A 15,422-nucleotide genomic window follows, 5' to 3' on the forward strand; every position below is an offset into this window, starting at 1 on the left:
AGCTTCCGTGCCCTGACTCTTGAGGGAGGTGCTGCCTATCCTACCTTTTAAGGCACTCATGGAGGATCTGATACGGAGACAACAGCCCGGCCTTGCTTGTCAGCTCGTAGACTCGTGAATCCTCAATACTGATGTGGTTAAAATACTAAAACGCAAAGCACATAGTTGTGAATTCTGACCAGGCCCACACCTTTAGAGTTGTACTACATTGTTTTTCTCACACGTTGAACATCTCCTCTTAACCTGTTAGACCCCGCCATACCCAAGGTGTGCTAGCTAATGGAACTGTTTGGGAAGGATTAGGAGGCGTCACTGGAGGTGGGTTTTAAAGGTTTCAAAAGATTCATCATTATGCCCCACCTCCACCCCGCTTCCTGCTTGTGGATGACATTTGAGCTCTTAGCTACTTCTCGAGTACCATGACTGCCTCCCTGCCACCAAGCTTCTCATCATGATGGTCATAGACTAACCCTCTGAAAACTGTAAGCCCCAACAGGTGTTTTGTCAGAGCAACAGAAAAATAATGAAGACATATGGGGAGAGAAATTTAGTATAGCAAGGCTAAGGTTCAGGGTAGGAGGAGCAGCCATGAAATGCGTGGGACAAAGGATAGAGGCTTAGAAATGCAGTTAACAGAACTTTCCCTGCCCTGCCAGAGGACTGGCCCTGCACTCAGTGAACAAAAGACTGCCAGACGGCTCAGCTCATTCTATAGCACACACTATCTCTGGGACAGGCTGCAGGAACTGAGTAGTCATGCACTGATAAATCTACCTGTTGATGGTAGATCACATACACAGGGATAGTCCCATAGGATTTTATAGCCTAGCAACATTAGAGTTCATGTAGGCACTCTTTAGGGTTTACATAAGTAAGTCTTCTGAGCAATACACAACTGTACCACAAACTGGGCGACTTTAAGCAACTGTAGTGTATCCTTTCACAACTCTAAAGGCAAAAAGTAAAAATTCAAGGCAGTCAGTAAAGCTCTACTCCCCCTGCAGAGACTACATGGGAAGATCCAGCTTCTGGTAGCCCAGCTCCTTGGCTTATGGCAGCACCAAGCCAACCTTTACTCAAGTGTCTTTTCTTTGTTTTTCCACTCTGGGAATTATTCAACCACATGCCAATAATTATACCTGTAACAAGCTGGTCTCCAAAGTAAGACCACATTTTGAGGCCCTAGAGATTAGCCCTTCAGTGGAACCTTTTCAGGAATACAATACAACCCAGACCACAATATACCAGGAGACATAAGAGCAAGGATTAATGTTTCAGTTGACAATCAAATAGGCACCAAGAACTTGAAACAAACATGAAACAATGGTGTCCTCCAGCTAGAGGATCCGCTCAGCCCTAGGGCTCAGACCTTGGGTCACATGAAAAAGCTAAGTCAAGACCTCTCTAGAATAGCACACAGATGGTTTTCTTCTGTGCTGTACTGCTCCAGTAACAACAGTGTAGAGGAAACTTGTACATTAATTGTCCAGCCAAGACTGGTAAGCATGAACTCCATCTCCTGTGGTTTGGCTATTGTCTTCAAACAGGAATCAAAAGATGCCTCTTCCTTCGAATATAGGAGTTAGACCCTGAAACTAACCACAAGAACCAGTAAGGAAGCCAACTAATTAGCAACATCTATGCTCATGCTATATAACCCCGGTCTACCCAGCATGTGGGGCCTGAGCATCAGGGCACAGTAAGCACATGGCCAACTTATCCTCAACCACAAACTATTCCCTGAAAGAACCTGACCAGCATACTCACTGAGGAACACACACTCAGAAACATAAAGCCACCTGTGTCTGGTTTAACACTGAGCATAAAGCCCACAGTAAGCATCTCTGTGGAGCATCTCTGAAGTGCAATCCAATGGCAAAGTAACCTACATATAGCACTGGTATTCCTGACAGACAACCTGGGAGACTCAAATGCCCAGGGCTCATAGATGACAAAGAAGCACAGGTAGCTCATGGACAGGCCATGAAAAACTATAATCTAAGCTGGGCAGTGGTGGTGTAAGCCTTTAATCCCAGCACATGGAAGACAGAGGCAGGCAGATCTCAGAGTTCAAGGCTAGCCTGGTCTACAAACTTCCAGAACAGCCAGCTAGGGCTACACAGGGAAACCCTGTCTCAACACCGCCCCCACCAAAAACAAAACAAACAAATCCACCCCACCCCCCAACACACACAACCTTATAATCTATATACTGAGGAACAGCATCTTGAAAATTAGAGTTCTAAAATAGCTGTCAGCAATATCCACAAGATAGCCAAATTGGTGTTTATAAATTATCCCACTAAGAAAATTTCAGGTCCAGATGACTTCGCTGGTAATGACCACTCCACATTTAAGGAGGAAAAAATAATAATTCTACATAAACTCAAAGATACGTCACAGCTTAGTTTATAATGCTATTCATACCATATCAACACCAGGAAAAAAGTATAAAAACAAACCAAACAAAACTACACAATAGTAACTCTAACAAACAGATGGAAAAATTCTGAAGAGTACCAGCTGGTATGGATAGTACTGAGTACCTATGTGGCCATCATTCAGTTAGATAAGGCAGGAGAATCCTGAGTTCTATGTACCAAGACCCTGTCACAAACAAGTAACACTGATCTTGGTGGAATATACTTCTAATCCCAGCACAGAGGCTGGTAGACCTCTGTGAGCTCATGGTCAGCCTTGGTCTACAAAGTGAGTTTGAGGCCAGCCTGGTCTGCATAGCAAGTTACAAACTTGCTAGTACTATATAGTGAGTCCCTATCTCAAACAAACAAGAGGCAGGCAAGATGGCAACAAGCCTGGCAATCTGAAATCAATCCCTAGAACCCACATAAAGGTAAAAGAAGATATGGTGTCAAAAAAAAAAAAAAAAAAAAAGATACGTTGTCTTCTGATTTTTTCCACATATGTGTTGTGGCACCTGTGTGCATGCATATATGCGCGCACATACACACGTGTACACACACACACAGAGAATAAATGGAAATTACCAATACACAGAAAGGAATATATATCATGCCAGGTAGGACTCTATTTCAGGATTACATGCGTTAAAAGAATCAATATAATTAATTATACAAAAAATATCATACCATAAATAAGATCATGGTCATGGTACAAAAGGCATCTGACAGAAATCTATCAGCTTTTCAGGTTAAAAATGCTCAACAGTGACCACATCCCCTGGATGGGGAGGCCTGATGGCACTCAGAGGAAGGAGAGCAGGCTACCAAGAAGAGACTTGATACCCTATGAGCATATACGGGGGGAGTTAATCCCCCTCAGGAACAATCATAGGGGAGGGGAGTAGGGGGAAAGCTGGAGGGAGGGAGGAATGGGAGGATACAAGGGATGGAATAACAATTTAGATGTAATATGAATAAATTAATAAAATATATTTTTTAAATGCTCAATAGGGGGGCTAGAGAGATGGCTCAGAGGTTAAGAGCACTGTTGCTCTTTCAAAGGTCCTAAGTTCAATTCCCAGCAAGCACATGGTGGCTCACAACCATCCATAGTGAGGCCTAGTGCCCTCTTATGGCCTGCAAGCAGAATACTGTATATATAATAAATAAATAAATCTTTAGGATTACTGTGAGAAGTCCACAGAAAACACCACACTCAGTAATAAGAACTGGATGCTTCCCCTTGAGATGAGGAACAAAAATCTTCACTCTCACCATTTCTATTCAACAGCTAGGACAATTAGGTTAAGACATCCAGACTGGCAAGGTAAGAGATCAGCCAGCACAATCCTATACATGATGAATCAGTTACTTTTCTGTTGCTATGTTAAAATACAATGACTAAAAGCAAGTTATAGAATAAAGAATCTATTGGGATTTACAATTCCAGAGGAGTAAGAGTCTAATGACAGGGAGACATGGTAGTAGGTAGCAAGAATGGTGGCAGGAACAGGAAAGCTGAAATACTACATCTCAAACGCGAACATCAAGCAGTAGGCCAAGGCTATAAACTCAAAGTTCATGCCTAGTTATGTACTTCCTCTATCAAGGTTACACCTCTTCAGTCTCTCCAAACAGCACTACCAACTGAAGAGTAAATACCTGAGCCTCCTGAGGACATTTCTTATTAGCCAAGCCCAAAAGATGATCCAACAAATTTACAGAAAAACTATGAGAACTAATACATGAATTCAGCAAAGGGAAAGATACAAAGTCAATTCACAAACAATAAGTTGTACTTACATGCCAGTATAGAACTAAAACCAAAGGATTACTCACCACAGTGGGACAATCTAAGAATCAATAAAAGGTAAGCAGGATCTGTGTTTATAAAAAGCACCAACTACTAACAAAAGCAAAGGCTGAGAGACGTACTAGTACAGGAAAATCACTGTCCAATGATCAGCTCATCTAAATGAACTGACTTAGCAGACATGTTACAAAAATACAGATAGATAAGATTCAAGAATACAGGTAACACTTTCCAATTACCATCTGGAAAAATATTTTATAAATTGAACTATAAACTGTCTGCTCCAAATACACAAGTTGAAGTCTTAACCCTTAGAACCTCAGAGCATGGGTAAATGGACCCTATGGAGCACTTAGCCTCTCCCTATAAGCAGAGGAAATTCAGAGGAAAACATACCTTCAAGAAAAAGCATAAACATGAAAATAACCATCCCAGAACCCAGAAAGCCTCTGCTCAGTGTCTAGAAGAAACTAGTGCCGGACACTATTTTGGATTTCTAACTTCCAGAAATATAGCAACTAAATTTCTGTGGTTTAATCGGGCCAGTTTTTGATACTTTGTTATAGTAGCACCAATAAACAAACAGTAACAGCAATAACTAACTTTGGTTGTGGTGCTATGTGTGTTCTATTTCCATAGTGGCCAAACATTTTAAATGTCTACTTCTTAACAAAAAGTGAGACATGCAAACTGTTAAGTACAGACGGCCCCATATGGGGGAAGAGCATGAAATACAAACTATTACCGAGGGTGGTGGGCTTAAAAAAGACTTCAAATTACCCAGAATAAAAAGCACAGGCTTAAGCCGGGCGTGGTAGCGTATGCCTTTAATCCCAGCACTCGGGAGGCAGAGGCAGGCGGATTGCTGTGAGGTCGAGGCCAGCCTGGTCTACAAAGTGAGTCCAGGATGGCCAAGGCTACACAAACAAACCCTGTCTCGAAAAACAAAAAAAAAAAAAAAAAAAAGCACAGGCTTGCCAGCTTTGTGGTAGCGTATGCACTACCGGGGCAGAAGTAAGCGGATGACTGTGAGTTTAGGGACAACCTGGTCTATAAACAAAGCAAGTTCCAGGGCAGCCAGGACAGAGAAACACTGTCTCAGAAAGAAAGAAAGAAAGAAAGAAAGAAAGAAAGAAAGAAAGAAAGAAAGAAAGAAAGAAAGAAAGAATAAATAAATAAAAGCAGGCTTGGGCTGCTGAAGATAGTTCAGTTGGTAAAATAATAGCCATGAAAGCATGAAGACTAAATTTGATCCCTACAACCCTCATTAAAAAAAAGCTAGGCACTCTAGCATTTGCCTGCAATATGAGCACCAGGGAGATGAAGACAAGCAAATCTCTAGAGCTTACCAGCGGGTCATTCTAGTCTAATTAGCAAGTTCCAAGCCAAACAAGAGATCCTATCTCAATAAACAAGATGGAGAGTTATTTGAGAAATGACACTCAAGGATGGCCTGTAATCTATACAGACATACAGCACAAAATTAAAGAAAAGCCTAAAGGCTGGAGAGATGGCTTAACAATTAAGAGGGCTTATTGCTCTTCCAGGGGACCCAAATTTGGCTCCCAGCACCCATGTTGGGTAGCTCATAAATGCCTGTAACTAAAGCTCCAAGAGGATCCAACATTCCCTGTGGCTTCTGTAGGCACCCCTACACACACACACACACACACACACACACACACACACACACACACACACACACACACACCACTATACTCACACAGTCACATATGTACTGGTAAATATAATAAAAGTAGGGATTGGAGAGAGTTGGCTCTGCAGTTAATAGGACAGTGCCAAAGCACATGCCTAGCTTGTGTAAGGCCATGGGTTAATCGCTGGCATCACAAAATAAATGTAATCAATGAATCTATCAGCCAGTTTAAAGGTAATAGGGAATACTAAACAGGAAAAAAGAAATAAAAGGTTATTCTGCAACCATCTCCGCAGGTATCACTGTCAGCTTCCTCTGAGGCAAAAATATGGCAATGATCAATAATAAGGGATAGAGGGTGTTAGGATAGCTCAGTGGGTCAAGGTACGTAGTGTCAAGTTGACAACCTGAGTTCAATCCCTGGGATCCATATGGTGGTCTTCTGAACTCCACATGTGTAAAGTGACATGTATGTATACACACAATACACACATACAACTGGAGAGATGCCTCAGCAGTTATGAATGCTTACAGCTCTTTCAGAGGACATCAGTTTATTTCCCACCATCCATATTATACAGCTCAGAGCTGCCTGTGACTCCAGCTCCAGGGGATCTGATGCCCTTTTCTGGCATCCCTGGGCACCTGCATTCACATAGCAGGCAGGCAGGCAGGCAGACACACACATACACAAATAAAATCCATCTTAAAAACAAAATAAAATAAATATAAAAAAACCTGTATGTTTTGTTTTGAATTTGAAATGAGACCAGTTTTAAGGGCTACAATGGACCATCTCCAAGCTGCCATTAAATCATTTTAAGAGCTGCCCTTCTATACCAGCACAGGTGTTTGAGTGACAAAGATCCACGCTGTTTATAATAAACTGCAAAGTTAAAGATGAACCAGTAACAGGATTTTAAAATGCCCCAAAGGAAGTGCCAGCAAGATGGCTTAGTAGTAAAAGTGCTTGTCACATAAACCTAGTGATTTGAGTTTGATCCCTGGAACCAAAGTAAAGTTAGGAGGGAACCAATCTCATGAAACTGTCCTCTGGCCTCCACATGTGCATCGACACACAACTTGGGCATAAGCCTGCATTGCACATGCATGCGCATACACAAAAGAACTAGAAAATAAACTGATAACAACAAATCAGTAAGTCATTTATTACCCTCTTTGATACATACTGAATATAGTGAGTTCCAGAGCAACCAAGACAGCTACAAAAAGAAGGTAGAAGAACTGAAAGACTGACAGGCAGACACACACAGACCCAAGGAGAAACAAAGGCCCACAGCACCAGATCCCTTTCTTTCTTTTCTCTTGTTCTGTTCTTTATTCATCTCCTTCCTACTCTGCTTGCCTGCCCCACTCTTTTCTCTGTAATGCCAATAAAACTGTCCTTGAGTTACCTTCTCAGTTTGTTTTTTAAACTCTCAGAAAAAAGTTATTTATATGTACAGGTGTTTTGACTGCATGAATGTCTGTGTGCCACATAAGTATAGACCATGAAACCCAGAGCATCAGATCTGGAACTGAGGGGGGAGAAAGGGTGCTGGGGGAAAGGGACAGAGAACCAAATCCAGGGTAGCAAGCATTCATCAATCTCCCTGGCCTCTTTTCTTATTTCATTTAATTTTATTTATTTTTATCATTTTAAACTATGTTTATATGTGTATGTGAGTGAATGTGCCCAATAAAGCCAAAAGTATTGGATCCCCTGGAACTGGAGTTACCAGTGGCTGTGAGCCACCCAAAGTTAGGTCCAAACTCTGGTCCTTTGCAAGAATAGTAAAGTGGTCTTAACTACTGATGGCATACTTTTAATCCCAGCACTAGGAGACAGAGGAAGGCAGGTCTCTGGGAGGTTGAGGTCAACGTGGTCTTCCTGGGCAGCCAAGTTACATAGTGAGACATTGTCACAGACACACAGGGAATGAGGCTGAAGATACGGCTCAGAGTTCTTATCTGGCATGTCTAAGGCCCTAGATCCCATTCCTAACAAGAGGAAGGGCAGAGTGGACCTATTCACTAGGTGTTTCCCTGTAGAGTCAAACAGCAAAAGAAATATAAGCAAACATGAATGTAGTAGGAACAAAAACATAAAAATAAGACAGTGGAAGAAACTTTTAGAATAAATTAAAATTACCACCAACTATAAAAATTTGTAGCCAAGTGGTACCTGCCTTTAATCTCAGTTTTGGATCCTGGTAAGTTTGAGGCCAGCCTAGTCTATAGAGCAAGTTCCAGGAGAGCCAAGGCTGCAGAGTGAGACCTGGTAGTGGTAGTGGTTGTGGGGGATTATAGTAGCCATGTAGTGGCTCCTAGTTTTAATCCCAGCGCTCAGGAGACAATGTTTGTTTTGTCCCCCACAACTCCGGGCTAGAAATCAAACCCAGGGCCTTAAATATATTAGTAAAGTGTTCTGCCATCAAGCCATACCCCAGTCTTTGTTGTTCTGTTTTTTGAAACAAATTTTACTGCCTACTGTGGGTCTCCCTACCCACGCATCGCCAATCGTGGCCACTGGTCCTGAGGACAAAGGGAGCAGAGACTCGAAGGTCTGTGAGCAAGAAAGAAAATTAGGGTTTAAAAAAAAAAAAAAAAAATCCATAATCAAGCACTTCCTAGCTTGCTTTTGTGTCATGGAGGGGAGTCACCTCAGGAGAGGTCTCATATACCACTAAACTGGGCAGAGAAGACCCTGAATTTTCATGTCTCCAAACTCCAAAGGCTTGCTCCTCTCCACTGGCTAAGCAAGTGACTACCCCAAGAATGTGTTAGGGTGGGAGGGAGAAGAAATGATGTAGTAATATTTTAATTAAAGGGGGGGAAAAAAGAATGAGTGTTCGGGAACCTAAGAAACTGGATATAACTCAGGTTAGACAGATATATTTCAGCGGTACATGGCAACTGCGTCAGAATGAAACCCAGGGAAAGCAGATAAGGAAGCTGCAAACCAAATGCCAGTAAGAGAAAACTAGCTGTGTGAATCCAAGTGGGGAACAGGAAAGAACTGAGGCTAAGAACTTCTTAGCTAGACAGTGCAGACTGCTTGACTGCTTTGTATAGTCTCAGAGGGAGGAGAAAACCAACTGCTATTGGGCAGAACTTCCCACCCTAGGAACTGGGAAGACAGCAAAGTTCTTTCTACATAAGCGTGAAGACCCGGGTTCAACCCCCAGAAATTAATTCCAAGCATAGTGGTGAACTAGGCAAGAAAAGACACTTAGCTTGCCAAGCAGCCTAATTTACTGGGTCTTCCAGGTCAGAAAAATTCTCTCAAAAACGTGGATGAGACCTGAGGTACAACATCTGAGGTTGTTCTGTGTGTTTGTACATACACACACAAAAGAACTGCCTGCCACTAACCACCAGGCAAAGGACAGAAAGTGTCCTTTAGCTGGGCTAGCAGAAGCAGTGTGAGAGACACTCTCTCACTCCCAGCATAGCCAGGCCTACATACAGGACTTCAACCCAACAACGCAGCTTGAGAAAACCCCTTTTCTTTCTCTGACTTGTTTTGGACTTTGCTCACCTATAAAAACAAGCCTACGGGGGCTGGAGTGGTTAAGAGCACTGGCTGTTCTTCCAAAGGACCCAGGTTCAATTCCCAGCACACACATGGCAGCTCACAACTGTTAACTCCAGCTTAAAAAAAAAAAAGATCCATCCTTTCTTTTGTCCTCAGCAAGAAAGACAGAGTGAGGCTGCTTTGTTGGTTCCCTTCTCTGGCCTTTCCTTTAGATTATTGTCTTTCTTAACTTTTCTGTGAACTCCTTTGTGATTACTTCTTTTTCTCTTCCTTTTTTTTACTCTTTTTATTTATTTTTTTGGTTTTTCAAGACAGGGTTTCTTTGTGTAACCTTGGCTGTCCTGGACTCACTTTGTAGACCACGCTGGCCTCAGAACTCACAGTGATCCACCTGCCTCTGCCTCCTGAGTGCTGGGATTAAAGGCGAGCGCCACCACGCCCAGCTCTTTTACTTTTGGTTTGAGATGGGGCCTCATTAGTTCAAACTGACTTTGAACATCCACATAACAAGACTGTTCTTGTTCTGACCCTCCTGCCTCTACTTCCCAGGCATGCACTACGACACCACACCAAGCCATGGCTTTTTTTTATACCTTCACCCCAGACATCCTTTTTCTTATTCTTACCTTACTATCTTTCTCCTCTCCTCAGAGCTAAATGTAAGTCAAGGGCCACAGGATGGCACAATGGCAAAAGCATTTGTCACATAAGCTTGAGGGCCCAAATTTCAGTCAGAGAACGCACATGGTGGAGGGAAAGAATCTACTCCTTTGGGTTGTTCTTCTATCTCCACACTTGTAAAAATCATGCACACACACAACACACAAAATAAATAATAAACAAATGTAATATAAACATGGAATTGTTGTTCCTAGAGACTGCTTTCTCTCCTAGTGCAAATGCCAAACATGACTCCAAGAAGCCTAATAAGATGTCATGAACAGGGCCCCCATAAATTTTAAAAATTTATTAAAAAAACAAAACGCAGAAAAACTTTTTGAGCAGTGTGTGGAGGCCCACACCTGTAATCCGAGCACTTGGGAGGCAGAGGCAGGCGGATCACTTTGAGTTTGAGGCCAGCCTGGTCTACAAAGCAAGTCCAGGACAGCCAAGGCCACACAGAGAAACCCTGTCTTGAAGAAAAAACAAAAACAAAACCACCCAACAACAAACAGACAAACCCCAACTTTTTTTTTTTTTGAAAAGGGCCTCACCATGTAGTCATTGGCTAGCCTACAATTAATTATGTAGACCAGGTTGGCCTCAAACTAATAAAGATGTGTCTGCCTCTGCTTCCCATTTAAATAAAAATGTAAAAACCTGAAAAGTGATACCTATCCCAAGAGATATACATGACACAATGTAGAAACACAAGAATCTGACAAGACAACACAATTCCTAAAAATATTCAGGACTCCTTCCTGAATCCAAAGTGACAAAGGCATCCAAAGGTCAAAGAGCTCAAAAATCTCAATTAAAAATGACCAAGACCACAAGAAAATTAAAACAGACAAGCAAAGAAATCAATTTAAAACCAAGATGAAAGCCCTTTGTTATGAATAGGTATAGAACCATATTTATCTAAAAGGTTTACAAAGGACAGGTTTTTAGACAGTTCTAACATAAAAAACAATCTCAATCATAGTACCAGACTCGTTTCTATCGTAGATCGGTGTGTATAACATACACTCGACTAAAGGGTAAAATTCTCTGCCTTCACAAAGATAAGCAAGTTCCTCTTACAAGTTAACGACTATATCCTTGGCATGGTGCACAGCCCTGGTTGAGGCAATGGGGGCAGTGGCTGTATGGCAGTTGTAGCTCCCAGAAGAACAAGATCACCACACTCACCTCCAGTTCCTCACTGTCTTTGGGCTTCTCCTCAGAGGTCTGTTTAACAAAGTCAGGGATGAGAATTTCCAGTGTGGCTCGAGCTACAAAAAGAAAAAGTCTGAGGTGAGGGCTTGAGCCCAAACAGAAAACCAGGCATCCTGCCCAGCCAGCAGTGAGCTATATGCTGGCTCCCACAAAAGCAGCAACAGCACTTTAAAAGGTCGAATTTCCAGGAGATAAAAACAAGTGAATCCTGAAGAAGGGACAGTGAGATGATAGAAACTCTGCAAGCCAATTTTACCAAGGGAGGAATTCACATCTGTATGTTTTTAGAGCAATCAAGATGTAGTACATGAAAAACATGGCTTGGCAAAACCTGGACCCAAAGAGCCTGACAGCAGGCTGCTATAGACTACAGTACATGGACAGCAGCTACTCTGAACAGGTAGCTAAATGAGCATATCTGAGGAACTCTGGAAGAAGCATGTGGAAGGCACCAACACGAATAGGCCACACTATCTGTCACAATGGGGAAGAACACACGCAATAGCCCATGGACTAATGGCTGTCTGGACCAGCACAGCACTGTCGGTAAGACACTCCAGAAAAATAGGTTCATAATAAGACCTGGCAGTGCAGAATGAGTAGGAAACCTTGGAAAGGCTTAGGACAAGCCTGAGGAAGTTCCCACTTGTCTGCCAGGTCCTATCTAAAAGCTACCTGCTCAAAGTCTTGACAATGGACAACTGAAGCTAGATTAGCTCAGTGGTAGAGAGCTTTGCATGTGAGGACCTGCCTCAATCCCTGGCTCTACATAGTAAGTAGGAAAACAGAGATGAGGGTATCCTGGAGACTGAGACAGAATATGTAAGCGAAAGGGCAGCTGAACAGAGAACAGGCAGCAACATGAAGCAAAAAGACTTACTGTCCTCAGCCTTGGTCACTAAAGAAAATAGCAGAGAGGAACTGATTTCTTAGAAGTAGAAAATCCTCCACCTGCCCTCAAGACCCAATGAGACTTAGAAAATTGGGATGTCCCCTGTTATGTACAGAAAAGAGTGCTGACAGACAACAATCCAATGGGACAAAGTTCAAGAATGGCCCTCTATGTGCCAGGGCCAGAAGTACATCTAACACTAATCTACAATGCCCTGCACTGTTCAGAAGAACCAAAATAACCCCAAACAGCTTGGTGCAAAAATGCTGCCTATCTCTGTAAGGAGACAGAAGGCAAAGATACAGTGGGTCTAAAAGAAAACACTAGTTTTCTTGGGATGAACCTGAAATGGTCAAGGAATAGTCTATATAAATATCAAAAAAACCCTCAAGATAGTGATAGCATGACAATCTGCCTTTTCTCTCATGGCATCCCCACATTTTGTCTTTAAAAACAAACTCATGGGGCTGGAGAGATGGCTCAGCAGTTAAGAGCACTGACTGCTTATCCAGAGGTCCTGAGTTCAATTCCCAGCAAAGACATGGTGGATCACAACCATCTATAATGTGATCTGATGTATACTGTATACATAATAAATAAATCTTTAAAGGAAATTAAAAAAATGAAAACAAACTTGCATGCCAGGCGTGGTGGTGAATGCTTTAATCCCACTATTCAGAGAAATACTGTTTTAAAACAACAAAAAATAAAAATAAAAACAAATTGGCATGTTCCCACATGGCCCAGTTAGCTCCAGGCATACCTAAATCTGCATTTGGCTGGAACAAGAAGAGAAAACACTTGCCCTGCTGTCATTTAGTAGTAAAGAGACCCTCTAGGGTTAAAAAACAAACAAACATTGTTTTTGAAACATAGCCCTTGCTGTCCTAGAATTCATTCCACTAGACCAGGCTGGCCTCAAACTCAGAGAGATCTCCCTGTCTCTGCCTCCCGAATGCTGGGATTAAATGTGTTACCACGACAAGCTAGAATCTTATTTTAATTATGTGTATATGTATGTGCAGAAGCCAGAGGAATTAATTCTCCCTGGAGCTGGAGTTACCAGTATCTGTAAGCTGCCCCATGTGGGTTCTAGGAATTATGGTGACTTGAATGAGAACGGCTGCCCTAGTCTCCTGAGTTTTGAATGCTTAGTCCCTAGGCGGTGGAACACTTTGAAAAGGAATAGGAGGCACAGCCTTATTAGAGGATATATCATGAAGGTGAGGTTTAAGGTTTCAAAATCCCACACCATTTTCTCTCTCCCCCTCATGTTTGTGGATCAGATATAAATTCTCAGCTACTGCTCCAATGCCATGCCTGCCTGCTGCTATGTCCCCTGCCATGATGGTCATGGACTCACTCTCTGAAAGCACAAGCCCCAATTAAATGTTTTATTCTAAAGTTGCCTGGGTCATGGTCCTTTGTCACAGGAGTAAATAAGTAACTAAGACAGGAGCCAAATTTGGTTCTACTAAAAGAACACTACATGCTCTTAGCTATTGAGGGATCATTCTAACTCATCAAGTCTATTCTTAGTTTACATGATTTACAATAAGCACATAATTGTTGTATTTCATCTTCGATGGTGCAAGAGATCAGACCTACTCTAAAGCTGAGCTATACCCCCAGTCCTTAGTTTTAAGATGGATTACGGTCATTTATTGATACTCTGACGTTTTAAAAATCATAGTAGAGGGCAGAAGAGATGGCTCTTGTGGCTCTGAGTTTAGGTCTCAGCTCCCATTACCAAGTGATTCACAATTTCCTTTAATTCTAATGCCGTCTCCTGGCCTCTGAGGGCAATAGCAAACAAGTAGTGCACACACATACAGACATACAGGGATGTAAACATATGCGTGCGCGCACACACACACACACACACAAGTACACACAAACCAAAATTAAACCTTTTAAAAAAGCACATTTAAAAATAGATTACATGAGTAAATGTCTAACGCATACCCCTAAAAACCTACAGGCATTATTACTTAGCAACTTGCTAACCAGAGATGCAGATCCAGCAGGCAGTGTGTCTCTGGAATACCAAACATGATGGTATATTTGTGGAATATGTGCTTACGGTTAACTGAGGTGAGAAAGCCCATTTCATGGTAAGTGGTACTATTCCATGGGGCAAGGTCCTGGGCTAAACAAAAAGGGGAAGAGAAGTTGAGCACTGGCCAACTTCTGATTGCAGATGCCATGTTAGAAGCACCCTCAAGCTCCTGCACCATGCCTTTCCCACCCTGATAAATGGATGAGCCAAAACAAACCCTTCCTTTCTAAGCTGCTTTTGTGAGGGCATCTTATCATAGGAACAGGAAAAGTAGCTGATATACCAAGTAAACCACATTACCAGCTTTATTCTTCGCAAGTTTTTTGCTGCTTGCAGTTCCAGATCCGTAAGTCACACCGTCAATGGTCACGGAGGCACCAAAAGGCTCACTTGGATTCTCTTAAAATTAAAATTATTGGTTTCAAAACACACTTGGTAAGACATTAAAAACATACGAACACAAAGTCTGCCAGCCCTGACAAGATACCCCTGAATAGATCATGTGTACGTTTGTCTGAGCTATGGAGACAAGGCTGGGAACCACAGACAGCAAAGGGTACAGATGGGAAAACTGAAGAGTATGGGGTACTATGGGAAATTATCCAAAGGGGAAACAGGAGCTGGAGGCAGAGCTTCCCAGTACAGGGATGAGGCCTCTGAAAGACAAACAGGACTGTCAATAGCAAAGCACAGAATCAAGGACATCTGAGAAAAAGCATCCCCCGCCCCAAATGAGTGCTCCCAGGTCTCAGCTCCCAAGGGCAACCACACTGGCATTCACAAACTGCAGAGGAAACCTCAGAAGACAGAGCTGGCAGGAAGTGTGGTGAGATCAAGGATCCTTCATCATTGGAGGGTGGGGAGTGGTGGACACAGGGCAGAATACCAGGAAATAACTCAGGCACAGGAGAAAGGTCTTTATTGCAGACTACTCTTAACAACAGTCAGGAGCCACTAAGGCAGACTAGAGAAGACAAAAAAAATAGGGAAGGGGGAAATGGGACAAACTCAAAAGGGTTTGAAAAGCTGAGCCATCCCTTCTCGGACAAGGGTCATCACATGAAAATAAGACCCCTATCTATCTACACCACACTTCTCTTTGTCCTTGCCTTGCACGACTATCTAATCCAGCAGGTCCAATGTACTCACTCCCACCTCCAGC

The 15,422-nt window shown here is 42.5% G+C and overlaps 1 protein-coding gene across 1 annotated transcript in view; it reads right to left on the reverse strand.

Annotated features, from left to right (window-relative positions):
* Dgcr8 (DGCR8 microprocessor complex subunit) overlaps positions 1-15,422 on the reverse strand; it is a 41,015-nt gene that overhangs the window by 5,257 nt on the left and 20,336 nt on the right. Inside the window, exons 8-10 of the mRNA XM_051150664.1 lie at positions 14,561-14,659; positions 11,283-11,365; positions 45-145 (exon numbers count right to left, since the gene is read on the reverse strand). Of these exons, the coding sequence (XP_051006621.1) occupies positions 45-145; positions 11,283-11,365; positions 14,561-14,659 (283 nt within the window). The remainder of the gene's footprint in view (positions 1-44; positions 146-11,282; positions 11,366-14,560; positions 14,660-15,422) is intronic.

This window comes from Acomys russatus, chromosome 8 (genome assembly GCF_903995435.1).
Source record: "Acomys russatus chromosome 8, mAcoRus1.1, whole genome shotgun sequence".
In the NCBI taxonomy this organism is placed as follows: domain Eukaryota; kingdom Metazoa; phylum Chordata; class Mammalia; order Rodentia; family Muridae; genus Acomys; species Acomys russatus.